Here is a 27,284-nt window from a genome sequence, read left to right on the forward strand (position 1 = left end):
GCATGTAAATCATTGAGAAAAAAAAAGCACAATATAAAACGTCGCGTAGGTCAACACATGACTTAGTGGTGACTTTGGATACTGCAGGTGGAGATTAGTTGCTATTGTGGTTGGTTGCAGTTTTTAGCGAGTGGGAGGAACAACGAGTAACATTTCAGAAGAATGCGAATGACATAATAGTTGCGGCAATAGTAATAGTAAGCACAAAACTCATATCCTGGAAGTGTGATGATCATGTGTTATCCTTTTTGTTTTAAATTGTAATTTTATTTTAAGACGTATAATCCCACCCTTTGCTGACTCACAGACCTCAAGACATTTTTATGATTCACCGCGCATCAACCTGAAGGCAGCGTTTTGACTGTCATATGCGGGAACTCGCTCCCCGCCTGCTTTGGCCTTCATACAGCTTCTCACTAAGGGGAATTTCCTGGCAGGCACATGTAAAATTACTGTATCAGCGTTGTATCCAGTACTATGCCATCTTGAGTAAAATAGTGCCAGTATGGGATGGAGATTCGCAAACCTTTGCCCAATTTGAGTTTCAGAAGCCGCTGTGGTCTCTTCGCAGAGGCTCTGACCTGAATAATTCATCGGCGCGAAAGAAGCTGCATTGTAACAAACTACAAATACTTTTTATTTTTTTCTGATGACATTTTACTTTTACTCCCTCGATGCGCATAAAGATGCTGTAATCACTCGGCCCATTTCTACCACTATGGTGTGGAGCTAGCCAGCTAGCTATGCCTGCACCCCAATAAATGAATTTTCTCTGCCCGGCACTAGTTACAGAACAGCACCGTTTTGTTATTTAACTTCCCAAGTGTTCTTTATTTCATTATTCAGGCTACGGTAAGTTGTTGGAACACAAATAATTATGGGTATATATAAATAGCAGGAAGCATGTGATGGAATGTCTGTTATGTGAGCAACATGTTAAATAACATTTTGTTGGGTGTTATCAAGAGTTTACTTTCCGTTTGGCTTCACTTATGTGGACCCACACAGAGACACAAATAGAAGATAAAATGGTAAGCCCCAGTTCGCCTGTGAGCTAGGTTGGTTAGCCACTAGCTAGCTCGCGAGGTAGCTGGTTAGCCACTAGCTACCTCGCGAGCTAGCTGGATAGCCACTAACTTGCTCGCGAGCTAGCTAGCTCTCATCGTGGCATAGGAAAATGAAGTGACGATTCGTCGGCATATAAGAAGCTTTCAATTCATGTATTTCCACAGCTCAAACACGTAAGATTTTGTGCTATTTAAGAAAGCCGTGGTACGTAGTAGTTGACATTTTTTAGCATATTCAGCGGACTCGCATCTCAAAAGTTTGAGAGCAGAGAGATGTCCATGATTAATTCATGATTTTGAAGCCTCATTTTATATAAATGCAGTATTTGTAGTTTTTCTTTTCAACATTCAAGTTTGGCATGATTGTTTTATACCAAGGACCTGCTAATAAAATGGTACGTACAGCAGCTGAAAATATAATGGCTAAAGAAGTAGCATGGGTAGAGTAGAAGAGAAGCTTGTGAGTGTGATACCTTCAAATGGTGAAAAGTTTGATAGTTACTTTAATGGTTAATAGTCAGAGTCACTGGTTTTAGTTTGATTTTTGTTTGATATAGTTGTAAACGGCGGCACGGTGGATCAGCTGGTAAAGCGTTGGCCTCACAGTTCTGAGGACCCGGGTCCGATCCCGGCCCCGCCTGTGCGGGGTTTGCATGTTCTCCCCGTGCCTGTGTGGGTTTTCTCCGGGTGGGCACTCCGGTTTCCTCCCACATCCCCAAAACATGCAACATTAATTGGACACTCTAAATTGCCTCTCGGTGGGATTGAGACTGCGGCTGTTTGTCTCCGTGTGCCCTGCGATTGGCTGGCGACCAGTTCAGGGTGTACCCCGTCTCCTGCCCTGTTGACAGCTGGTATAGGCCCCAGCACTCAACGCGATCCTCGTGAGGATAAGTAACAAAGAAAATGGATGGATGGATGGTTTTAAACTTATATTTATAGGTGTATGACAATCATGAATTATTTGTAAATACTGTAAGGGTAATGATGGCAGTGTGCGCCTAGTTTGGATTCATCCACGTCACATTATTTCGTATGTGTATCTTTGTTTTGAAATTAGAACAACTTGAAAGTCAGCCAACCAGCGGCTCGATCCCAGCGTGACTACGTCAAGATTGGTGGTGCGCAGTTCCATTTCCAGTTTTGAGTTGAGTGAGGACGCGTGCGCCATGCGGCCCACCAGCTGATGCGCCTTCAGAATCTTTGAAGTCAGACAGCAACCAAACACGACAGGCCGCAAAGGTCAACGTAAGGTGTGACACGGCCCACTGATGAAACAGTGAGGGACCCCCCCCCCCCAACCCACACGAAATTAGGCCATTAGTGGGCGGAAAGCATTTGATAATGGTCAAATGTTTCCACAGGATGTATTAAGTTCAGTTACATAAGGTGAATATTTGGATGCTTATAAAAGCAGTTGATTTTTTTTTTTTTAAGTACGACAGACATAGCTGAATATTTTGTTCATAAAAGGTAATTAGAAATAAGCAACTTCAGTAGGTCAATTCAAAAGCTCATATTCCAGTAGTCAAGTGCAGTGCTGTATTCACATTTGTGTAACATCTATATCACAAATCATTTTAATTCTTTTGTAATAGTAAACTCATTAAATTCTGCATTTAAATTAGCTGTGAGCTACGCCAATGAAAATCATTTTGACAAACTAAATCATGAAATATTTCATCGTGCAGTGAATATACAAGTCGTTTTCTTCAACTCATGAAATGTTTTCAGAGGATATTTTTTATTCTAATTTACACATCTATACTATTATAAACCCAATGAGGATATTTTTGCTATTTGGCGTAACACATTTCTTCCAAGTGAAATTAAAGTGAAATTAAAGAAATTCTCAACCATTTGAGCCATCAGTTGTGTAACTCATGAATTTGGATGCGTGCGCTCAAATCTGTTCCATAAAAAGCAGCATTTGTAGGCGCAAATATATTAGAGGACGTAGGAGATGTAATTTCATTATAATTGAAGTTCCCTCCCGACAACAACTGAAAGTGTTTGTCAAGGACACTCCCACGGCAAGAAGTCATTTCAACCACCTCCGACACCGTACAGTACGACAAAAGACACGACTGATAGGGAAACAATTACAAATGTCAACTTGACATGGAAGAGGTAAATCTAAAAACTTATACATAAAATTTGTAATAAAATTGCCATAATTACTCCCAAACATCTAACCTAGGCAATCTTCAAACATTGATTGTTCTGCAGTACAACTTCGCCACCTAGTGGATAATCAATGTAACTTTCGCAGTGTTATAAGATAAATCCACACAGAGTTAAGTATTGCTCGTTTATTCGATTTTTTTTTTTTTATTCCCCAAAAACAATACTTTGATACAGACAGGCCTGGACTCAGGCAAAAGGAATCTTACAGTTGCTCCTCTCCATGCAGCGTGCAGTGCGGCCCATAAACAGAACTCACCAAAAACTTTCCGCCTCAATGGAATGTACCATTCTCCCATGTTCACTCCCATATTTAAAACTCAGTGCAACAGGGTATTTCGATAAAACGCAGTTTGTGGTCACCAACTTTTACACCAAAAAAGAAAAAAAAAAAAAGCTTCTTTAGGAGGGGAGGGTCTTTGCAGATAAAGCTCCACGACAAGAGCAACACTGGTCCACCAAACGACATGAATCACTATGTTTTAAAGTTACTGCAGTTTAAAGGATGAACAATAGAAACGTGACCGAACCATAGAAATCTTGGAAGGGGGGGGGGGGGGGGGTTTAATCAACTTCTTCCATGCGTGAAGCATCATCCTCGCCGTCACCTTCTAGTGGAGGAATCTCTTCTGGGGCCGATGCGGACGTGGCCTCCTCAGCTTGGACGTCGTCGTCGTCAATACCTGAGGGAAGGATTGATTAGAAGACAATTTAGCCAATCCATTTTCTAGACCACTGATGCTTATTGCAGATTTTTCTTTTCAAATATTACTTAGTATATTTAAAGGTTTAAGACTTAATGATTTATTTTAAAGTCTTAAAAGTAGAGAAAAGAAAAAAAAAATGTCTTCCAATACATTGCGTGCAGGTACTTGAGTGCATTAACCATTACATACACTGAAGAAAATAAGTATTTGAACACCCTGCTATATTGCATAGTTCTCCCCCTGAGAAATCATGGAGGGGTCTGAAATTTTCATCATAGGTGCCGGTCCACTGTGAGAGAATCTAAAAATCCAGAAATCACAATGTATGATTTTTTTTCAACAATTTGTGTGTGAGATACAGCTGCAAATAAGTATTTGAACACCTGTCGGTCAGTGAGAATTCTGTTTGGAGGAAGATGAATGATGAGTTCCATCCCAAGAACACAGTCCCTACTGTGAAGCATGGGGGTGTTTTGCTGCACATGGGACAGGACTGTATTAAGTAAGGAGGGTATGACCGGGGCCATGTATTGTGAGAGTATGGGGAACAACCTCTTACCCTCAGTCAGAGCATTGAAGATGTGTTGTGGCTCCGTAAGAAGCATTTCAAGGTTCTGGTGTGTCCTAACAAGTCCCAAGACCTAAACCCAATAGAAAATCTTTGGAGGGAGCTGAAACTCAGTGACAGCCCAGAAACCTGTCTGATCTAGAGAAGATCTGTGTGGAGTAGAGTGTGTGCAAACAACTACAGGTAACATTTGACCTCTGTAATTGAAAATAAAGGCTACTGTACCAAATAGTTTTTCCTCAGGTGTTCAAATACTTATTTGCAGCTCTATCACACAAACTTAAAAAAAAAAAAGTGATTTCGGGATTTTTCTTTAGATTCTCTGTGGACATGCGCCTACCATGATCTGACACCAATTTTAATTAAAACTTACATTTTTAGAATGTGAAAAATCCTCATGTGTGCCAGGCCTTACTCAGCCTGCAAATTAACGTGCACTTGCCACCATCTCTTGAACCTTGCAAAAATGCTCCAACTAGTGACGGTAGACTTAAATAAAAAAAAAAAACAAAAAAACTGATACATTATCTGTTCTGGCAATTATAGAAGTGGAGTTGCGTTAAAAGGATCCGAAACTAATTGACAGTCTCTGCCATAATCGATTTTCTTCCAATAATTATTCAAATGATCATTACAGCCCTAGTCGTTAAAGACGGGAGGTCTATATTATTCCCGCCATGTACAAAGACTGCACGTTCTTACCAAGCCCAAGTTTAATCATTCTGTAGATGCGGTTGGAGTGAGTTTGTGGGTCGTCCAGGGAGAAGCCGGAGGACAGCAAGGCGGTCTCGAACAGCAGGATGACCAGGTCCTTGACCGCCTTGTCGTTCTTGTCGGCCTCGGCCTTCTGCCGCAGGGTTTCCACGATGGGGTGGTCGGGGTTGATCTCCAGGTGCTTCTTGGCCATCATGTAGCCCATGGTGGAGTTGTCCCTGAGGGCCTGGGCCTTCATGATCCTCTCCATGTTGGCCGTCCAGCCGTACGTGCTGGTCACGATGCAACAGGGTGACGACACCAGGCGGGCGGAAACGGTCACCTGCATGGCAGAATCATTAAGTTTCAGGCATGCGCAGAATTACGAAAGTCGCATGCAATTTGACAAATTGCTGGACTCGCGTAAAACCAAAACCCAGGCAAATGTTAACTGACATTCCACAAGTTAGGTTGTCAAAATGCATTCGGAACCACTCAAAAATCCCAAGCGAGGACTCACCACAGGACAAGAAATGTTCAACTAGGCACCTGTTGTAACAACTACTGTTGAGGATCGTCTAAAAGCTTCAGCACCGATGCAAATGAAATTCAGTTCTATCTGTGCCTACCTTCTCCACTTTTTTGTCCAGGATCTCCTTCATGAGCTTGCAGAGGTTCTCAAACTTGGCTTTGTCCTCCTCCATCTTTTTCTTCTCCTCCTCATCCTCAGGGAGCTCCAGGCCCTCCTTGGTGACAGACACCAGGCTCTTCCCGTCAAACTCCTTCAGCTGCTGCACGCAGTACTCGTCGATGGGCTCAGTCATGTACAGGACCTCGAAGCCGCGCTTGCGAACGCGCTCCACGAAGGCAGAGTTGGCCACCTGGTCCTTGCTCTCACCTTGGGAAAGAATTCATTTGATAGGAAGTAAAAACCTGAGCGCCGTTTCAAAATAAGAGCTTCTGAAGCCAAGCTGAAGACTGACCAGTGATGTAGTAGATGGATTTCTGGTTGTCCTTCATGCGGGTGAGGTATTCTGTGAGGGAGGTGGTCTCGTCTCCAGACTGAGAGCTGTGGTAGCGGAGCAACTCTGACAGCTTTTTGCGGTTTTGGGAATCCTCATGGATGCCCAGCTATATTGGGAGCGTGGGGAGATGACCCATTTGTCAAAAACTTAATTGGCCACTACCAAAATAATGTAGCGGCAAATTTACCAACAGTTACCTTGATGTTCTTTGAGAAGCCTTCATAGAACTTTTTGTAGTTCTCCTTGTCCTCGGTCAGTTCTGCAAAGAGCTCGAGACACTTCTTGACGATATTCTTGCGGATGACCTTCAAGATCTTGCTTTGCTGCAGCATTTCTCTGGAGATGTTCAGGGGGAGGTCCTCAGAGTCCACCACACCACGGACAAAGTCTGGAGGCAAACAGACACCACATTCCGTTGGGCCTTCAGGAGCAGAGCGGCCCGGCGGACCTCGACAAGAGAGCAGACTTACTGAGGTACTCTGGGATGAGCTCTTCACAGTTGTCCATGATGAAGACTCGCCTGACGTACAACTTGATGTTATTCTTCTTTTTCTTGTTCTCGAAGAGGTCAAAAGGCGCCCGGCGAGGAATGAAGAGCAAGGCCCGGAACTCGAGCTGACCCTCCACAGAGAAGTGCTGCAGGGAAGGGGCAGGGTAAACAATTGGGTCTCCAAAATCTCATGCCAGCCAATTACAATTGCATTTTACCTTCACAGCAAGGTGATCCTCCCAGTCATTGGTCAGACTCTTATAGAACTCCCCATACTCCTCGTTTGTGATGTCGTCCGGGTTTCTGGTCCAGATGGGCTTGGTCTTGTTGAGCTCCTCCTGGTCAATGTACTTCTCCTTGATCTTTTTCTTCTTCTTCTTGTCCTTGTCTTTGGAGTCATCCTCTTCGTCGTCGTCCACGTCCTCGATCTTGGGCATGTCCTCGGCGTCCTCTTTCTCTTCCTTCTCCTCCGCTTTCTCATCCTCAGCCTCGTCGTCGCTGATTTCCTTGTCACGCTCCTTCTCCACCTAAGTGCCACACAAAGCCAGAGTTCAGTTGAGAAGCCTCAAAAACAAAAACCGGGAATACTTACAAAGAGGGTGATGGGGTAGCCAATGAACTGAGAGTGCTTCTTGACGATTTCCTTGACTCTCTTCTCCTCGATGTATTCAGTCTGGTCCTCCTTCAGATGCAGGATGATCTTTGTTCCACGGCCAATAGGCTCTCCTGCAGAGGGCCGCGAAACCGTGAATACAACAAGTTCCAACGGGCTGCCAAACTAGATCAAGTGACTACAGGTGTCAGGCCAGCTGATGTCCCCCCCCCCCCATCTGGTTGACGTACCACTGTCGACGGCAACCGTAAAAGAGCCACCAGCAGAGGACTCCCAGGTATACTGCTCATCGTCATTGTGCTTGGTGATGACGACCACTTTCTCGGCTACGAGGTAGGCAGAGTAGAAGCCCACACCAAACTGACCAATCATGGAGATATCAGCTCCAGCCTGAAAGAGGAATGCAGGTCCAAAATCCATCACTACAAAGCACCTTTGATGATGACAACTTCCTATCGTTTGTGCACTACAGACTACAAAACGGAAGCCAAAGAACCAATGAAATTAGGTAAAAAGACTCCCAATGTGTCCTGCAAACCAATTTAGACTACACTTTCAATGATGATGCAATTTGCTTTTGTCAAACTTGAGGTGGGACTACATCAGGGATCCGCCCTGAGCCCCTCCCTGGTTTGCGGTAGTAATGGATAGGCTGACAGATGAGGTTAGACTGGATTCCCCTTGGACCAGGATGTTCGCAGATAGTGATCTGCTGAAAGCAGGGAGCAGATGGAGGCACGCACTGGAAAGGAGAGGAATGAAGATCAGCCGAAGTAAAACAGACAGAAGAGTCTCCGCTAGGATGAAGGGCAAAGTTTATAAACCAGCGGTGAGGCCGGCCATGATGTACAGAATAGAGACGCTGCCACTAAAGAAACAGGAAGTAGAACTGGAGGCGGCAGAAGACGTTGAGGTTCTCGCTCAAGAGTGAGCAGGTTGGATAGGATTTGAAATGAGCTCATTAGAGGGCCACCCAAAGTTGGATGTTTTGGAGACAAGGTTCGAGAGAGCAGACTTCAACGATTTGGAAAGTGTCCAGAGGCGAGAGAGAGTATTGCCAGGAGGGTGCCGAGGTTGGAGCTGCTAGGCAAAAGAGCAAGAAGAAGACCAAAGTAAACGTCGATGGGTATTGTGAGTAAGATTTACGAGAGAGGCTTGGATGGAAAAAGAAACGCTGTGGCGACCTCGAATCGGGACAACCCCGAAAGGAAAAAGAAGAAACCTGTGCAGATTAACCCATGGTTTTTTCAGGTCAAAAGTGGAACAAAAGTTATGGTAAATATGCAAAATTTACAAGGCACACAGACATGAGCTTTATGCTATTCATTGTTGCAAGGTGAGGGTCTTAACCCCCCCAACAGCTCGAGACAAGATGTACGTGTTTCGCAATGTCATTCATCCACGCCAGCTCTCCCACTTAACACTGATCCGTCTTTGAGCGCAGTCATTGGCAGTTAATTTATTCAAACGTACACTTAGTGATGACAATTTCTGATTTAAAGTGTCATTTTGTGCATTTATGAAGTTTATTCCCCCCACCAACTGCAAGAAATAGCAAAAATTTGGACTCTCATTGACAGCTTTCTTCCATTTTGAAACACATCATACAGCGTGTTCCTCCTTATACACCAAATGTTTTTTTTATAGCTTAGGATTGTCCCCCCCCCCCACACACACACCCATTACCACAAGTACGACTTTTTAGAACCGAACTAGACTAGCTCAGTGATAAACTGTAACCCATAAAGGTGAGGTGCATGGGTATGCAACCAGCTGGATCATAACTAAGAACTTAATTCTTAACTTTTGTCATTGGTCACTTTACAGCCAATTTATTTAAGATCCCTGGTAGGATTAATGATCAATTTACGACCATAACTACCAGACAATTACTGTAAAAATAAAAAAACACTAAAACGGGTCTCAAACATGCGGTCCACGGGCCATTTGTGGCCTTTTAGATATTTTGCGGCCCCCACCTTAATTTCAAACTATAACAGTAGTGCAGCCCTTGAGTTTTGTACGAATGGCACTTTTACAGTGTTGTGCGCGGAGCAGACAAATCACGGCGGGGTCGATGGCTGTCGGGCGTGACATCGACCGGGCTTGATGCAAGCAGAGAATTTTCAAATGAGAAAGAGTAACGTTGCCGAGGAGAGTTTTACACACAAGTTGGAGCGTCCATCTTATTTTGAATTCGCAAATCCATGTGCACCAAGGCCCACCCTCAGCCTCCAGCGGTCCAAAGTTAAATAGAGTTTGATACCCCAGGTTTAAAATGTTAATTGGAGTTTCTGTCAAGGTCCGGTCACCTACTGACTGCAAGCACATACCTGCAGGGCCTCCATGAAGGCCTTTGTGCCAGACTTGGCGATGGTTCCCAGGTTGTTGATCAGGTCAGCCTTGGTCATGCCAATGCCCGTGTCGATGATGGTGAGGGTGCGATCGACTTTGTTGGGAATGATGTCGATCTTCAGATCCTTGCCGCTGTCCAGCTTGGTCGGATCGGTCAGGCTTTCGTAGCGAATTTTGTCCAAGGCCTAATTAATAAGCCAATGTTAATGTTACCATTGAGTCACGTGACACTGAAATCCCAAAACCGGGCGGACTTACATCAGAGGCGTTAGAGATCAACTCCCTGAGGAAGATCTCCTTGTTAGAGTAGAACGTGTTGATGATCAGGGACATCAACTGAGCAATCTCTGCCTGGAAGGCAAAGGTCTCAATCTCTTGTTGCATTTCTTCAGGCATCTGCAATCAAAAGATATGAATTTCAGATTTGCAGCAAACAATAAAACGGATTTTTCTTGGCTGAAATTGAGTCGGAGGGGGAATTCACTGATCGACCACAGCCACAAATGGCTAAAAACAAAACACTTTGGTTCTGCTTTATGTTGACGGGGGAGTGGGGTGGGTCACTTTGACCCAATCACTTTCAGCTGTTAACTGAAGGGGGGGGGGGGGGGGGGACAAACAAAAACCTGACACTGCCAAGTTCCTGTATTTACTCACTAAGCCACGCCCCTTTAAGTACATGGAATTTTATTTTTTTTTTTACATTTTTTTGAGCCACGATTATTATGGAACAGTTCTGTTGGTGATTGGAAGCCAACATAATGTCCAATACTAAAAAAAAAATTCAACGGGTTCTCAAACTTGGGGCAGTCGCCCCTCGTGCTGCCCCAGATGGCGGAAGTTGGCCCTTAACCAACATGGCGTCCACAAACACACACAAGCACGCACACACAATGGCTTTCAGAGAGCACGTGCTTACCAAAGGGAAACTGAAAATTATTCATTCGATACGTTCTCATCTTTTAATAAAATTAAAAAAAAAAAATACACGCTACTTGCACGGTAAATGTCCTCTCGCTATCGGGTGGGCGAAACACGACTCATGTCCACCACCTAGAGCAAGTATTAGTTCGAAATAGCACAACTTAAAACAAAGATAGTCAAATTTAAGTTAAGTTAAATTCACAATTATATTTTTTTAAAGGCAAAAGCGCTGCCTTTACATTGAAACGAACGCGTAGTCACATTACGACCTTGTCTCGTGCAAATGGGACAAATATTAGTTCAAGATCGACCACCACCACACCTGCTTTTATGCAACCAAAACGCGAACCAACGCCTCGGTCTGCAGTGCTGCATCCCAAACATCGCCCGACAATTCGCCGAAAATATTAAATTAACATTCGGCGACTCTATATATCGCACGCATTTTATACGTTTTAAGGAGAAAAAGTATTGACTTGGCATACAAAATTATGCCAAGGGTATAGTCGTGACTCAGAGGACTCAACACAATACAAAAAATATATATTTTTTTTTAAATGAAAAAAATGATACACTCATAAAGTAGCGAGTGATGAAATGAAAGGATTCCCACCAACCTTGATTATTGTGTTGAGTTTTTCTTGAATAAAATGCAAACAAATTAATGTCCCCCTCTGCTCTCTGATTGCAGTGAAAAGGAAAGGGACTTCCTTTGGATAGACCGGAATCTTTATACACACGCGTTTACATATCCATCCGCGGTGCACTGTGTACCATTGAAACCCTTATGGCTGTTTTTTTCAATAAATCTCGAAAACTGTAACTCTTTTTACATGCACTCATATTAATATACACATAACTGGCTTAGACACATGATGTTATGACATTACAAAAAGTAAATCACCCTTTTTATAGGTTGTTTTAAGTGCTGCCTGCATCGGGGTTATGTGCGGTTTAGTACCAAGTTCGCATAATCAAAAATTAAACAATATTAAATTATTTGTCGTACATCTCTGCATGTAACTTTGTACAATCCATACTGGCATTATTACATAAAGTCAATTGTGGCGAATGTGCTGCTGCCATCTTGTGACATCAAGGACGATTTGCCTTCGAGACCGTTTTTTTTTGGGGGGGGGGGCGGGGGGTGAGACGAACTACTCTTTAGATACAGTCGATGTTGATGTTCAAAACTAAATTATTATAACCATCACAATAAACGTAGTTGAAAGTAATATTTCATAAGGTTGATTTTTATCGGAACAAGTAAAAAAAAAACGGGATCTTTTTAATCGGGCGTAGGGATACTAAAGACTGTGCTTTGTTTCTTCTAGCACATTCTACAATGAAAAAAATAAAACCCGCGCTAAAAGTGACGTCACATGCGTGTCAACTGCAGCCCTCGCTACACAGCTGCTATCGACCAACACAAACACCATGACAACCATTTTTTGTGATGCATTAAAGTAGACACTTTTCTTTTGTGTCAACAAATTCTCCGGATTGCTAAAGTATGTAACGACAATGTGTCAGGATGCGGAAGTTTGTTTTGATTGCGAAAACATCCCAACAGACGCAATAAATAATTCATTAACGCTTAAATAATTTCCATTGTCGATACTCAATTCAATCTATTCACGAATGACATATTATGACAAGTGTTGACGAATAATAAGACGTTTACGTCAAAGTGTATTACTGAAATACTGCAATTACGTAGGATCGATCGCTTAATAAAAACCTGCGTTCCAGCAGCGCACAATGACACGTGTGAAGTTACGTCGTTCTTGAATAATAATTATTATTACTTTTTATGTATATTTTTTTAAGAAAATACGTATGGCCTTTGTGTGTAAGCATGAGAACATGTGAAGTAAGTAGGCCCGGAAATATCAAGTTAAAGCATTAAATTATGTTTCCACCGGACATTCATTCACCCCATTCTCAAATCCAGACTTCCGGGGTAATTGGCGCCCATGTGCAAGTGTTATCGCTTCAATCAATTCATTTTAATAATTATTATTCAATAGATACTTACACTTACTATTATTGAGCTTTTATTGTATGGAAATATGTACAAACATCGACAGCAAAGTAATACATTTACGAGCACTTTCATGAACATATCCACATATTGGGTTTGTTGGATTTGTTCAAATGTGCTACTTTTTGCTAAGTCCTGAACAGAGCCTACTGTTGTTCCGTCCGCTTGCGACGTCCCGGAACTAAAACCACTTGCACCTCACTACCTCTCCATAGGCCCTTGGGTTTGTTATAGCGCACCGGCAGCTAGCTATTGTGCTAATCCAGCTACCGCGGGGTTAGAAAGATTTTCACACTCGAAGGCCAACTTTCAGCCACTTTGGTAGTTGAAGAGATTTTTTTTCTGGGTACGTATTCTCGAGTTGACTTTTTTTGTGCTGTATTGTACGATAAACTGTTAGCGCTTCTTAGCCCATAGTAGCTTAGCGTATTTTAGCCATGCCGGGTGGCGTGGTTAGTAGTCTCTTAACCTTATTGCTTGGCACCTTCGTTTTAATTATGAATGTTGTTGTCAGAAATAAGGAGTTTGAAAGCGGCGGAGCCCATGGACTCTGATTTTACTCAACTACTGGACTTTGACACCCAGTTATTGCTCAATTTCCTTAGCACAAATCCCAACTGTTCTGGGATCGTTCAATGACGATAGCTAACATTAAACTTTACAGTTTGCAACAAGTTCCACTCGGTCTCCCTTTCTCTGTTATTCTTAATACTAAACCTGTCCTCTGTTGTATAGTTGGGGTAATGTATTTTTGTCACTATTTCACATCAGGTCAATCCAATTCAGCCCCACGATGTCCTTCCCCCCACATTTAAACCGGCCACTGTTGCCCCCTCCTGGAATCCCCCCTCAGTATGCTGGCTTCCCTGCAGGTAGGACCCCCGAATGATTTATATGCTCTCACTCATTTTTTAACATCTTAACAAATTTCTAAAATGTGACAAACTTCATAGATCATGGGGGAAAAAAAGAATAGCCACGAGTGTACTTGCTGGTGTTATAGTCAGAGATTTACTCCTGATGATCATGTCACAATAATAACATCTGTTAGATGACCAAACTCAGTGTTGGCAACATACATAATGATTAGCAAGGGTAAATGTGTAACAGGTTTAATACTCACGATACGCAACCCCTGACAGTTTTCTGACCAGATCTGGGAGAAAATAACTCCCATTTAAACACCTCACACCACATGATTATCGCTCAGGAGAATCTTAGAAACATGAGAATTGGGGCTTTGTTGACTTTCATTACAATGCTCAAATTAGGTCTGACTGACTATATGTGTGTACCCATCTCAAGATTAAAAAAAAAAAAAAACATTTTCATGAATAACAATTATATTTTTAGTCATATACTGTTTTTTTTAATTGCAGGAGCTCCGATGATCCCAGTTCACATGGGCATCATGACCCCCAGCCCTGTAATTGTATCGTCTCTACCTGTGGTCAGTAAACCTCCAGTCCATCGGAAGGATGACGAGGCCGGCCCCACAACCACGGTGTTTGTGGGGAACATATCTGAAAAAGCCTCAGACATGCTGATCCGACAGCTGCTCGCGGTAAGAGACGGGGGTCTTAATATTTCTAAATGTTCCCACTCGCCAGTGTAAAGTTAAACTGACTCAGCGGAACTGATTAATCGTGCGCTCTTGTTACAGAAGTGTGGAATAGTCCTCAGCTGGAAAAGAGTTCAGGGAGCATCAGGCAAGCTACAAGGTAAAAAATTATGAATTATAATCGCACCTCTAAGGTTGAACGCAAACTGCATTGCCGATTAGTTTTATTTTGCCAACTTTTAAAAAAAAAAACATTTCCGAAGGGACTTTAATTATTCTATAGCAGGGTCAAAGTTTCAGAGTAATAAAAACTTTGTTACCAGTATAAGCTCTCTTTTGAGAAACATTTTAACAGTCATGTCATTAACCATTTTGTATGGTAGGACTTAAAAACTGCAGCAACTTTGGACTCAGCCTTATCTTTGATGTCAAGAGTGTTGATGAAAGCCAAACAACTTTAAATATTGCAGTATATAACGTTCTTAAGTGTATAAAAAAGGAAATACTCCTAAAGTTTGACTTTTAACCAAAAGAGCAAAAAAAAAAAAAAAATTACATGCGGTCTGAGTTTGGTTTAAATGGCCTACCTTTTACCTGAATTTGTACATAAGTGGGAATGAGTTTATAGTCCATCAATGTGCATTCTTCTTTTTGTTTCTAGAGTATTTTTAAAGAAAAGCAACTTCAACTTTAAAAAATTGTGTATATAATAAGACATTTGTGTAAAACAACACTTAAAGGCCATATAAATAAGACAAATGAAAAACTGTAAGCAAACTATCTAATTGTGCACTGATGGTAATGTAGAAACTTGACATGCACTAATAGTCTTCTTTTGTTTATCATACTTCAGTAAGAATAATCTCTATCAGCTGGAGGTTGTAAAGGTTCTCATGTTTGTCTATTGGCAGCATTTGGGTTTTGCGAGTACAAAGAACCAGAGTCCACACTACGAGCCCTGCGGCTTCTTCATGACCTTTCAATTGGCGACAAAAACCTTCTTGTGAGAGTGGATCCCAAAACAGAAGCACAGTTAGATGAGTGGAAGGCCAAGAAAAAAAGTGCTAATGGGGTAAGATTTTATTTTTTTTTTCCAGGAATTTTGGTCTTGGACCTTGTGCTTCAGTTTTCACTTTGTTGTTGTTGCCAGAAAGCGGACTCAGACAATGGAGACAGTCAAGAGGAGGTTCTGGATGAGGAGACACTGAAGAAGGATCAGGTCGTCAAAGGTGCGATTGATGGATTAATGCGGGAATATGCTGACGAGCTCAGCGCTCCTTCCCAGGATGAAGATGCCCTGCGTCGAAAGAGAAAAAAGGATAAAAAGGACGAGGTGCGTCAAGTTCCTCTTTTAAAGGTCCACTGTCATGAAATGCTTCATTTTTAGTATGCTATTAATGAAAAAAAAACTGCAAAATGGATTCGGTCTTCATTCTTTTCAAAAAGATCTGGTTTAATTGTGAAAAATGGTTTGCACTGGTACAAAGGACGAGAGCTTCGTGGGTTACAAATGACAGCTACTAAAAAAAACATAATAGCCGGGGAGGGGGGGGGCATAATCCATAAATCAGGGGTGCTAAATGTGTTGCTGTGCCACCCCGGCCAAAGCCGTGATTGGCGGACGCGATGCCGCTGGAGTGGCTCGTCGCTGGATTTGGAGCGAGGTGGATCGGACAGGGAGGCAGTTTGGCTGCGGCGTCGTGGTCGCTTGCAGGCGGCATTGTTTATCACCGCCGCGGAGGTGGATCAAACGGGGAATCAAACCGCGCTGTTGTCATCATCGCTCGCGGCCGCGAGTGCCGTTGTTCATCGCCGCCACGGAGGTGGATCGGACAGGGAGGTGGTTTGGCCGCAAACAGTTTGGCCGTGATCCGCATGTCATCTAAATATGGCTCGAAAAGATAGGGTAATATTGCCCTGGTCACTTCACTCGGTTGTGAGATGTTCTGCTTCCGTGTCAGAAGGGGCATGTTCGTCTCCCATAGTAGGTGGCATAGGGTGTTTTCAATGGTGAATGTGCCGGTGTGACATCACAGACAGAAGATGCAGCCAATATGGCGACCACTTGAATGTCGAATGAGACTTCTGCAACTTTGTGGATGGATGACGCACTCTCTGCTCAAATTTATTTGTATAGACATCAAAGTGAATAATGTTATATGTATTTTTCATAATATTTTAGAATGTTTATAGGCATGACACTCGACCTTTAAGACTTTAGGCATCAAACAATGTGAGGAATGACTCTTGATTTCATCCACAGGATGACTTGAATGCAATCGACATGGAGGACGACAAGCGAGACCTTATTACCAGAGAGATTAGTAAATTTCGAGACACTCACAAGGTAAACTCCCTTTTTTGATCCCCTAGTTGACATTACAGGTTTTTGGACAGCAGCTGATCACGTAGTTCACTCCTGTAGCTTTGCACACTCAAGCACCAGTTGACACATTTTACCAACATCACGACTCCACCATAAATTGGATGTCATTCAAATACACGCTGCGTTCAGTTGACTTCACACTTAGTGCTATATTACATGTTGAATTTTGAGTCGCCTTAAAAGAATTGTGCAGTGAATCTTTATAGGTGTGACAAATATAGATTCTGCATTTATCACACACACACAAACAATGCATGGAGACGATGTAAAGTTACTTAAAAGCTAATCTATTCATTAAACCCCACCATTATGATAGTGATCATATGGTGACTAAAGCAAGATGAATCTCAGAGCTTTGGAAAAAGTTGCGAGGATAGGATGTAAGTATGAGCCTTCCTTTACTTTCTACATAAACTGGGTGCCCCCCTCTTGAGGACTTGCAGAGGGGCAACTGCACTGCACTTTTGGCCTGTTTGACCAGCGCCCTTGCCCAACTATTTTGCGCCCATTATTGGTGGCAGCGAAGGCCGAAGAGTGCGTGAACCTTTGCGAGTCTTCTGTACACCGTTGTCGTGATAATGTTGGTTATGTTTATTAAAGCACAAACCATAGTCAATAACCGCCGCAGTAATTGCGGCCCTAGTCTTGAATCTGATGCATATGTATGGGGTAATGAGAGAGGGGGGTGCCCTCTTCACAGCAGCCCAGTGGTCTGAAGACTTTGAAGGTACGTGCCTCCGCATGTGGTGACGTTTTGAGGTGTCGTTTCCATCTCGTTGTCTTTCAGTGCCCTACTCACTCTGCCTTACCATTAATAATAGTATACTAAGCGTGTACATTGTGATTCGGTCGAGTGTTCTACTTTTACCCAAAAAGGAAGAGCAGCAAATTTTTTGGGGGGGACATTTTAGGAGGAAAAAGGCAGTGACATTTGTTATGCTTTTAGTTTTAGTGCCTCCGGTAAGACAGACATTCAAACCAACAAAGTATTCCCGATCTTATCTAAAAGATACTAAGAACGAAAATAATAATGCATTTGTCGTACTACTTCGTCTCCTCAAATAGTGACGCGGTTGGTGTGCATTTGCTCAACTGCAGAAATCGCTGGAGAGAGGTAAGATGTTCAATCAGACAAGAGGGCTTCATAGCACAAATTCATTTTATACGATTTAAATGATAAAGTGTCTGCTCAGATAGTAAAGCAAGTGTAAAAAGTAACAGGCATTTGATGAATGTAAGACGGTCGATTTAGAGAAAATTGAATCTTATGTTTTATAATTTAGCTGGACAGTATCTTACTGGTCGATGGTCCAGGAAATGCACAGTGATGCCTCGGTTATTGACCACAATCCCTTCCAGAAAACGGTTCCAGAAGTGATTTGTTCGAAAACCGAATCGATGTTTCCCATTACGATGAATGGAAAAAGAAATAATGCGTTCCAAGCCCAAGAAAATTGGATTTTTAAAGCAATTTTTTTAGCTTTTCCTGATAATAAACTGCAAAGTAGAAATACATGTATAGTTTAAATACTTTATAAAATAAAATAATTTAAGAAATATATCTATATATTTTTTGCTTAAAATGTGTGCTTTAGTAGTAGAGTACACTACGCTTGGAGTGCATTGCCGTATCTGTAATGACTCGGCCCCCAGCCTTGTAAAGTTGTTTATTAACAAAAGTGCAGAATAACTTTAAACAAGCAACATGGTTTCTTTGGAGCCATGATTGGGGGTTAATACGGTAGTCCTTCATAAGAAGAAAAACAACAGTCATTACCGGGACATGTCTGTGTACAGAGGCTGTGTTATACAGAATAAAAAAAGTGCGCTGGTTGCGCCGTGCGCGTTATGTCATTTACATTTTTTTTTTCGAAGGACGTTTGAATTGACAATAACAAAACGCATCGTGGGTGGGTCAAGTGTTTGCGATGCGATGTTATTTCTATTTTTTTCGGGGGGTGTTTGAATAGACAATAACAAAACTCGTCATGGGTGGGTCAGCTGGTCTGGCCGGGCGCAATATGTTATTTCCGGGTTTCATCAGGGGCGTTCGAGTACAGATTTTCGTTCGAAAACCGAAGCAAAAAAAAAAAAAAAAAATCGAAATTTTCGTTCGAAAACCGAGGCTTTACTGAATTTGATAAAGAATGCATCACAATCTAAATCTCCAAATTGTGTTAAATTAAGTGTGTTTACTTGGACATATCAATTTTCCAAGCCGCTTATCCTCACAAGGGTCATGGGAGTCGGTGTCAAATTTTCCTCAATTCCATGACGCAGCTAGTGATTTAACTGTAGTCATGCTCCTCACCGCAGGTCACAGTTTGAGGAAATAGTTTTAGTTTTTGTTGACCGGGATCATTGTTCCTGTATTGCAGGGAGGTAAGTAGAATGCAGTAACTCTAAAATGAAGTGCTATGACTAAATGAATAACACATTTTCATCAATTTTGCACAATAACTTTAGTTTTTATCCTTGTTTACCGCCGCATTAGACCCAAGGCTTGTCCATCACAGCTTCTCGACGTGATTTTCTTACCACCTTCGCTCATTCTGGGTTGTGCTGTCCTCAGTTTAATCAGAACGATTCCCGTCAAAAGCTTTGTGTCTAATGCCATTAAAGGCAGAGTGGGTTATCTGTGTGTGTGTGTGTGTGTGGTGTGTGTGTGTGTGTGTGTGTGGTGTGTGTGTGTGTCTGTCTGTCTGTCTGTCTGTCCGAGTGCGTGTGTATCTTTGGTCGCCGAGAGGTGCCGTAGACTTCTGCAAAGGGTAAGACAGCTTCTACAATACTTTTATTTTATCTGTGCAGAAATATTTCTGATGTTCTTGCCAGCTTGCCAATGTACTCACTGAAATAATAATGAAAGAAAAGGTTGTTTCTGTTGTTAATGCTGACGAAAAACAAAATCCCATATATAATGTTTCCCATGTATACCGTGTGACCTTATTTCCTCCCAGGCCTAACTTAAAAGGCTTGTAGGGGCAGCGAAGGGCTGAGTCCATAGTTCATCACCTGTAAGTCCCAAACAACTAGCTTAAGCAAAGACTGCCGTCTGTTCTTTGTTTTTGTATTTCCATGTGCTGAGAGAGGCACTCTTAAGGAGTGAGAAAGTCTCTTGCGACGCCTTTTCGTTCTTCCAATGTGCTTTCCAGTTACATCTACGCTAAACTTTTGACCTTTTGTACCGGAAGTAAAGCTTGAGGATTTGTATCCAATTTGCATGGACGAGTAAGAGCGTACGAAAGCTCCTCGTCTGGTCGTCACAGTCTGGAAATCCATTGACGCAAGTTGAGTGCCAACGCTCTCATCAGTCCACGCAAGTCCTCTGAACCTCTGTGTGTTTTCCTCCGGCAGAAACGGGAGGAGGAGAAGGACAAGCGGGAGAAGGAGCGTCTGGAGTTTGAGCGAGAGAAGCGCGAGCGAGAGAAGGTGCGCGAGCGCGAAAGAGAGCGGCGGGATCGCGAGAAGGAGAAGGAGCGCGAGAGGGAGCGGGAACGGGAGCGCGAACGAGACAAAGACCGCGAGCGCCGGATCAAGGAACGCGAGCGTGACTGGGAAAGGGACAGAAGCCGGGATAAAAGTGCCCCTCGCAGCCACTCAAGGTGAAATAAATGATCCACTGTTACCGTAATTTCCCGGCCTTTATGCTGCGACTTTTTTTCACACGCTTTCAACCCCGCGGTTTATGCGGGGATGCGGCTAATTTGTGCGTTTTTTTCTAACGGCCGCGAGGGGGCACTCAAGTGGAAAAGGTAAGAGTGAGACCGAATATATGTGCCGAGGAAGTGACTTTTACCAGTCGGGCCCTGTCAGCGCTGCGATTGTGTGTTACTGCAGTGTCCCAGTGATTTTTACCAGTATATATATATATATATATTTTTTTTTTACCGGCCCTGTTAGAACAGAGCTAGTGTTAGCGTGGCGGCGCTAGCGTTCTTCTTTCTTTGTAACTACAGTGGTGCCTCGGACCTCGAACACAATGCGTTCCAGAAGGCTGGTTGAAAACTGAAACGTTTCAAAACTGAAACCCGTTTTCCTATTACATGAATGGAAAATGAAATAATGCGTTCCAAGCCTAAAAATTTTTTTTTTTTTAGCTTTTCCTGATGATAAACTGCATAGTAGCAAGACATGCATAGTTGATATACTTTAATTACATTATTTAAGAGATATATTTATTTTTTGCTTTAAATGTATGCTTATGGTAGCGACTCGGCCCCCGGCCTTGTAAACTTTTTTTTATTTAAAAAAGTGCAGAATAACTTTAAACAAACAATAATGGGGGGGGGGACTTTTTTTTTTTTTTTACAAAAAGTAACACAAAAACATTCGTAACTCAAGTTAGCAAACCAAAGAAAAATGCAGAAATGCTTCAACAACTGTACATATCAAATGTCTTCGGGGTTGTGACTCGCCCCTTTTAACAAAAAAACGAATCTAATGTGCCGTCTCTTAAGAACATTTCACATGATTGTGAGTGTGGCTGTTTGTCTCCATGTGCCCTGCGATTGGCTGTTAACCAGTTAAGGATTTACCCCACCTCCTGCCCAATGGTAGCTGGGATTGGCTCCAGCACTCCCGCGACCCTCGTGAGGATAAGCGACAAAGAAAATGGATGGATGGATAACTGTTATTGCCTCAGTTCGTCGATGCCAAATTGTTGACATTTCAAACTTGTCATTTGCAAAACTCGTTGTAGTTTATGAGGTCTGCTGGTTAAAGGCAAACAAATGCAGCATCTCTTTTTGTCACAGAGAGAAGAGCCGGGACCGAGAGCGAGAAAAGAAACGAGACCACGGCGATGAAGAGCAGGTGCACGAACGACGGAGGCTGGAACGTAAGCTCCGAGACAAAGAAGCAGCCTATCAGGAGGTACCAACGGAAAAAATAGCATGTAGCTCATGACGCACCACTTCCGTATTTGTTGTTGTTGTTGGTCTGATGTGTGATTTTTATGACAGCGGCTAAAAAACTGGGAGCTCAGGGAGAGGAAGAAAGCACGGGACTACGCCAAAGATCTCGAGAGGGAAGATGAGCGCCAACGAGAGATGGTGAGAGAGGGATTTTCCGTTTTTTTTTTTTTTTTTTTTTTTTTTTTTTTTCCCCCCTACGGCTAAATCAAGTTAAAATGTCCACTTCTCTCACTTCTTCTTTCCTTGGACCTGTATTTTCTGCTTAATGAAGATGACCCTTTTCATGATTATATCACGCCAGGCTACTTTGGATTCACAGTTCATCATGTTTGTTTTTACGACAACAGGCTGCACTTTTGTCACCTGTTTTGTGTTTTCAGCACTGAGCGTCTATTTCCTCTTGCACTTTGTTTAAAAACATTTCAAATTGCAACAGTAACAAAAGAGACTGGTTTGACATACGCTATGATATGTGTTGTGCATTTCAGTCCTTCGTTCACAGAAAAGAGGTCGGTACACACGGCGACTGGGGGGTCATGCACATGAACACTCGTAACAGCAAAAATCTGAAGTCTGCTGAGTCATCTATATTAATAGGAAATTTACTTTTGGTGGAAAAACAAGTACATATAGAGACAGACAACAGTCACACTCATAATTCATTTCTAGGGGCAATTTAGAGTGTCCGATGAATGCATGTTTTTGGGATGAACCCTGGTATGACGGTCCGAGCGCTCCCAGTGCTGAAAATTCTCCTTGTGATTAATGCGCGTATATTTTGTAAACTTCCGGCCAGTCTGAAACATTCCCATCCATGCTTCATCATTCGACAAATTGTCGCCGAGCGTTCATGTTCACGATGGACGGTCTCAGAAAGATGAACGTAGCGAACGCACATATATGTGTATGTCTTTTTTTTTTTAATAAACTTTTATTTTAAGGATAGACTATAACGTATGTTAGCTCCCTCTATGTAGAAGAAGGCGAACTATGAGACCGGTGATTTCCCAGTATGCGCCTGCTACGTACCCAGAGTTCCCCTGTTAGTAACAAATGTGCATTCGTTACAAGGAGACTTTTCAGCACGGGGGGGAGCGCTCAGACCGTCACACCAGTCCTCAGAACCGTGAGCCCAACGCGCCCTCTTTTGCATTCATTTCCCTGAATTGTGATCCCACGTGGTACGCTGATCCTGCACATTATGTAAGATTTAAGGCCCAATTTTTTTGTTATTGCTAAGTTAATACTATAGTCAAAACTCATTTTAAGGTGTTCCTACATGATTTTATTTCTGTGTCAGATGAAAGAAGGCAAACGGCTAAAAGAGTTCCTGGAAGATTACGACGACGACAGAGATGACCCCAAATATTACAGGTATGAGGCATAAAAGCCCGTGTACAGTAGTTTGTCACAAAGTCTGTGTTGACATTCCTGATCAGTTATGATTTCATCTCCACCCTATGCGATATGTATAATTTTTTGTGTCAATGTAAACAATGCAGTCAATGATTTTCTTTTTAAATTCTCCCCCCCGTTATAATTGTAATGGGTGTCAATTATCCACAGATTTTCAGCGGCCTGGTTCCTATCCCCCACAAAAACGATGGTCAGGTTATCGTACATGAAATATGTCAAAATAATCAGATGTAGGCAACGATGTCAAATTAAAATTGGGCACTTGGACCTGCTCTTTCAATAGATATTTTTGAGTCTAGAAATAGTGTCTAGTACAACATTTTTATACTCTCACAAGCGAATTCAAAAACGGTTTCTGAATTTTAAAAGATAATTATGCTCAGTTTTGATTGGGTCTTTCAGACAGATGATTTCATAATGATCAGAGATGCTACATGAGAGGCAGACCCTGGCCAATCACAGCTCCTTTGAACAGATTATGCTTACAAAATGCCGATATGTAGTTTAGATGTAGTTAAATTCTACATCTTCAGTACTGATTCGTACCTACTTATGCATGTTATTGTTTTATCTTGTTTGCTCCCATAAGAGTTATTCAGTTTCAAAAAAAAAAAAAAAAAAACGTCTGTGGCCTACATTTGCATCCTAGCGGCAGACATGCAAAAAAAAAAAAAAACCTGCAGCCATTGTTCTGAAGGATGTCATTGCCATTTGCGGCCGCTAGGGGCAGTGCACTGCAGAAGCGCCTCAGAGACAGAGAGAAGGAGGTGGAGGTGGATGAGCGTGACAGGAAGAGAGAGAAGGAGGAGCTGGAGAAAATCAGACAGCGGCTGCTAGACGAGGGACATCCAGACCCAGACGCGGAGCTACGCAGGGTAAACGCCGCTCTCAGACGACATTCTTCACACGCGAGCGTGCGGGCGGGAGTCCGCATACGTGCGTGAGCGTGCGCGAGCGTCGTCTCTGTGAAGGTCACTTCATCATTCCTCGCACGTTGATCGCTGTTGCCGCGCTCCGGCGAATCTTATTGGTCCAGATGGAGGAGGAAGAGGAGGAGCGAGCGCGGCGGCCCCCCGCCGTCCGAGAAGCGCAACCCGAAGAGCCGCGGGAGCAGCGCCGCAGGGCGTCGCGGGACCACAGAGGCGACCACCGGGACCATCGAGAAAACCACAGCGGGCACCAAGACCGAGCGGAGCATCGTCTGCACCCCGCCCGCTCGGAGGACGAGGACGCGGAGGAGGGCGAAGACGGCGGTTACGATGAGGAAGACGACCCCGAAGTCAAACCCTGCCTCAAGCCCACCATGAGGCCCATCACGGCGGCCCCCTCCGTGTCTTCGGCCAGCGGCAACGGCTCTCCGGACACGCCCGGCAACGAGTCGCCGTGCGGCATCATCATCCCGCACGAGAACTCGCCCCCTGACGCGCTGCCCCCAGACGAGAACCGACCAAAGATTGGCCTCAGCCTCAAATTGGGTGAGTGGAGCTCACTCCGTTCAGAATATTTGAGCATAATTCAGTTTGCAAAAGGTTGAACATTTATGGGAAATTTCCCTCGGAGGTTTTTGAAATAAGCAGCATAAAGATGAAGGTATTTTCTTTTGCCGCTTATCCCCACAAGGGTGGTGGGGAGTGCTGGAGCCTATTCCGGCTGTCAACGGGCAGGAGGCGGGGTATACCCTGAACTGGTCGCCAGCCAATCGCAGGGCACATGGACACGAATGGCCGCACTCACAATCACACCTTGGGGCAATTAATTAATGTTGCATGTTTTTGGGATGCAGGAGGAAACCGGAGAACCCACGCAGGAACGGGGAGAACATGCGCAGCACACGGCGCGTTTTCCTATTACAATGAATGGAAAATGGAATAATGCGTTCCAAGCCGAGAAAAAATTTTTTTTGTTTTTTTTTTTTAACCCTTTCCTGATAATAAACTGCATAGCAAAAATACATGTATAGTTATAGTTAGAGTACAGTTATAAAGGCAAGTTACATCGTAAGTAAGTTTCTTTCGGCTTGTCCCATTAGGGGTTTCCACAGTGTGACATCTCAGATGAACGCTCACATTTGTTTGGCACAGTTTTTACGCCGGATGCCCTTCCTGACGCAACCCCCCTCGGGGAGTAAAACCATGCCGGAGGTATTCAGGAGTTGGACCTACAACCGAGACATTTTGCTCTCATATTCTTTTGTATGTGAAAAATCTGAAACTTTTTTTTTTTTTTTTCTTCTCCCTGTGAATTGACCCAAACTATATATGTCATAGAAAAATCTGTTTGACCGGGTAAAACCTTCAGGCAGGTTTTTATGTCCGAGTTGGTCCCCTCATGCAGGCGCGACCGGGAGTCCGAGCCAGCCCAACGCGGGCAAGAGGAAGAAGCTGCCCGTCGACAGCGTCTTCGGCAAGTTCGAGGAGGAGGAGGCGGACGAGCAGCCGCGCAAGAGGAAGCTGGTGCCCCTGGACTACGACGACGAGAAGAGCCTGGGGGCGGACGGCGCCAAGGGGCCCAACTCGGAGGAGAAGCGCAAACACATCAAGAGCCTCATCGAGAAGATTCCCACAGCCAAGCCCGACTTGTTCTCCTACCCTCTGGATTGGTCCATGGTGGACACGGTAAGGAGGAAAAACCGCCGTTAAGCACGCAGCGTTTTGTTCACGCCGCGGCGCGTCCGGCTTTCCCCCGCAGACGCTAATGGAACGACGCGTGCGGCCGTGGATCAACAAGAAGATCATCGAGTACATTGGAGAGGAGGAGCCCACATTAGTGGACTTCGTCTGCTCCAAGGTATCGACGGCCTACGCCGGGTCTCTTATTTCCGCTCGCGCCGGGAATGCACTCAAGCTCGTGTTGCTTGCAGGTGATGGCCCACGGAACCCCGCAGGGCATCTTGGATGACGTTGCGATGGTGAGTCGCCGGCGTGAGACTTTCATTTTTTTTACTGTTCAGAAATTGCGATTTGATTACAGTATTCGCTGTGTTAAAGCATCTTTTTCAGTCATTTCCGTGCAATAAAAAGAATACGTACGTACGAGCCAGCCCGGCCAAGGCCGTGCACCTCGTATGCAAGGCGCAGCTTCGGCGGTGGCTCGTCCGCCCGGCCAATATGGGACACGGAAGCTCTTTTCAAACAATCGAGTGAAGTGACCGGGGCGATATTACCCTGTCGTTTCGAGCCGTATTTAGATGAGACGCAGATCAAACCGCCTCCCCGTCCGATCCATTTCCGCGCAGCCAACGCCGTGATCAGCGGACGCAGCGCCGACGGGCACATCGACACATTTAGTACCGCTGACTTACTTGTTACGTTCTGAAAGGATTGCGTCCCCCCCCCCCCCCCCACACCAACTTTTTATTTTTTTTTAGTGGCTGTGTACACACCTACCTGTCACGCGGAACCCACAAAGCTCTCGTCTTTTGCACCCGAGTAATCCATTTTTCACGACGAAGCGGGTCTCTCGGAAACTTATGAAGGGTAGATCCATCCTCCCCGAGGGTCGAGCAATATCCAGCAGTGCAACGAGCCGGCTAACACGAAATGAACAAAGAGCTAAAACTAATAGAAACAATTTAATAATAGAAATTTCTAATATCTAATGATAATTTTTTTGGTGGGGAAAAAAAACGCATGGGTCCATACCGGCTGGTGGTTTTTTTTCCATTAATAATATACTAAAAATCATGCATTTCATGACAGTGGGTCTTTAATCTGCCATCGAATAGTGCGGCTTCATTTTGGTTTTATCACTTTTTAGGTTCTGGATGAAGAGGCCGAAGTCTTCATTGTGAAGATGTGGCGGTTGCTCATCTATGAAACAGAAGCCAAGAAGATTGGCCTGGTAAAATAGGTGCACTTAAATATGACTTTTTTTTTTTTTTTTCTTCCTTCTAACGTGTACTAGATTTAGGAGAGTTTTTGTCATGACTTAAACCCGCCGGTAACCATTTTGTTGTAAATAATCATTCATGCTTTAGTCAGTTATTTGCTTCCAGGACCGTGTACGTGTTTTTAAAATTCGGCTTACGTGATTTTTTTTTTTTGTGTGTGTGTGTGTGTGGGGAAGTTAACGGAGAGCAGAGTTGCCTCCGCCGTGCTGTGTACGCGGGTCGCTTTCGATTTGCGTGCGCGTCCGGGACAGGAAACGATTGATTCCATCATCTCTCGTTAAAAACCTCGAGCGACAGGAAAACGCTACAGTGACGGTACTCCCCATTGTTTCTTTTGTATCGACGAACATTTCAATAAAAATTGTTTTGTAATACTTGTGATCGATGTGATTTCCGGTTTTGCGAAAAGTCGGCGACGTCAACTGTGGAAATGAAACCGCCGATGACAC

The 27,284-nt window shown here is 43.6% G+C and overlaps 2 protein-coding genes and 1 long non-coding RNA gene across 4 annotated transcripts; 2 read left to right on the forward strand and 1 right to left on the reverse strand.

The window, feature by feature from the left end:
- Window positions 1-1,047: 1,047 nt before the first annotated feature.
- On the forward strand, window positions 1,048-2,784 carry LOC133496817 (uncharacterized). Its single transcript, XR_009793865.1, has 2 exons — window positions 1,048-1,241; window positions 2,128-2,784. It is a non-coding gene; the product is annotated as an uncharacterized LOC133496817 (long non-coding RNA).
- A 580-nt stretch (window positions 2,785-3,364) lies between these two features.
- On the reverse strand, window positions 3,365-11,394 carry hsp90ab1 (heat shock protein 90, alpha (cytosolic), class B member 1). Its single transcript, XM_061812836.1, has 12 exons — window positions 11,244-11,394; window positions 9,961-10,098; window positions 9,681-9,887; window positions 7,578-7,737; window positions 7,327-7,460; window positions 6,953-7,261; window positions 6,715-6,880; window positions 6,442-6,632; window positions 6,203-6,350; window positions 5,849-6,117; window positions 5,229-5,562; window positions 3,365-3,934 (listed from the first exon to the last, which is right to left on the reverse strand). The coding sequence occupies exons 2-12, from the start codon at window positions 10,096-10,098 to the stop codon at window positions 3,816-3,818; spliced, it is 2,175 nt and encodes a 724-aa protein (XP_061668820.1). The 5' UTR covers window positions 11,244-11,394; the 3' UTR covers window positions 3,365-3,815.
- A 1,183-nt stretch (window positions 11,395-12,577) lies between these two features.
- Window positions 12,578-27,209, forward strand: rbm25b (RNA binding motif protein 25b). 2 transcript variants are annotated; one of them, XM_061811787.1, is made up of 18 exons: window positions 12,578-13,016; window positions 13,442-13,542; window positions 14,050-14,234; window positions 14,334-14,391; window positions 15,143-15,303; window positions 15,382-15,564; window positions 16,495-16,578; window positions 19,972-20,219; window positions 21,372-21,489; window positions 21,579-21,668; window positions 22,602-22,733; window positions 22,831-22,904; window positions 23,671-23,821; window positions 23,983-24,421; window positions 25,281-25,561; window positions 25,635-25,733; window positions 25,807-25,854; window positions 26,703-27,209. In XM_061811787.1, exons 2-18 carry the CDS (start codon window positions 13,464-13,466, stop codon window positions 26,793-26,795), a joined length of 2,523 nt encoding a protein of 840 aa, XP_061667771.1. In that variant the 5' UTR covers window positions 12,578-13,016; window positions 13,442-13,463; the 3' UTR covers window positions 26,796-27,209. The 2 variants fall into 2 exon arrangements, with proteins under 2 accessions (XP_061667771.1, XP_061667772.1); XM_061811788.1 differs by lacking the exon at window positions 22,602-22,733 and having other exon boundaries at window positions 12,580-13,016.
- The last annotated feature ends 75 nt before the right edge of the window (window positions 27,210-27,284 follow it).

Source organism: Syngnathoides biaculeatus, chromosome 23, assembly GCF_019802595.1.
Source record: "Syngnathoides biaculeatus isolate LvHL_M chromosome 23, ASM1980259v1, whole genome shotgun sequence".
In the NCBI taxonomy this organism is placed as follows: domain Eukaryota; kingdom Metazoa; phylum Chordata; class Actinopteri; order Syngnathiformes; family Syngnathidae; genus Syngnathoides; species Syngnathoides biaculeatus.

What these genes read in the sequence shown, in the direction of transcription:
- rbm25b (XM_061811787.1), top strand. Translation starts at nt 13,464, where the DNA reads ATGTCCTTCCCCCCACATTTAAACCGGCCACTGTTGCCCCCTCCTGGA. An exon ending in AGAAAAAAAGTGCTAATGGG is followed by an intron (nt 15,304 to 15,381) that starts GTAAGATTTTAT and finishes TGTTGTTGCCAG; the next exon opens with AAAGCGGACTCAGACAATGG. An exon ending in TCTTGGATGACGTTGCGATG is followed by an intron (nt 25,855 to 26,702) that starts GTGAGTCGCCGG and finishes ATCACTTTTTAG; the next exon opens with GTTCTGGATGAAGAGGCCGA.
- hsp90ab1 (XM_061812836.1), bottom strand. Translation starts at nt 10,098, where the DNA reads ATGCCTGAAGAAATGCAACAAGAGATTGAGACCTTTGCCTTCCAGGCA. An exon ending in TACGGTTGCCGTCGACAGTG is followed by an intron (nt 7,461 to 7,577) that starts GTACGTCAACCA and finishes GGCCCTCTGCAG; the next exon opens with GAGAGCCTATTGGCCGTGGA. An exon ending in GCTTCTCAAAGAACATCAAG is followed by an intron (nt 6,351 to 6,441) that starts GTAACTGTTGGT and finishes CTCCCAATATAG; the next exon opens with CTGGGCATCCATGAGGATTC.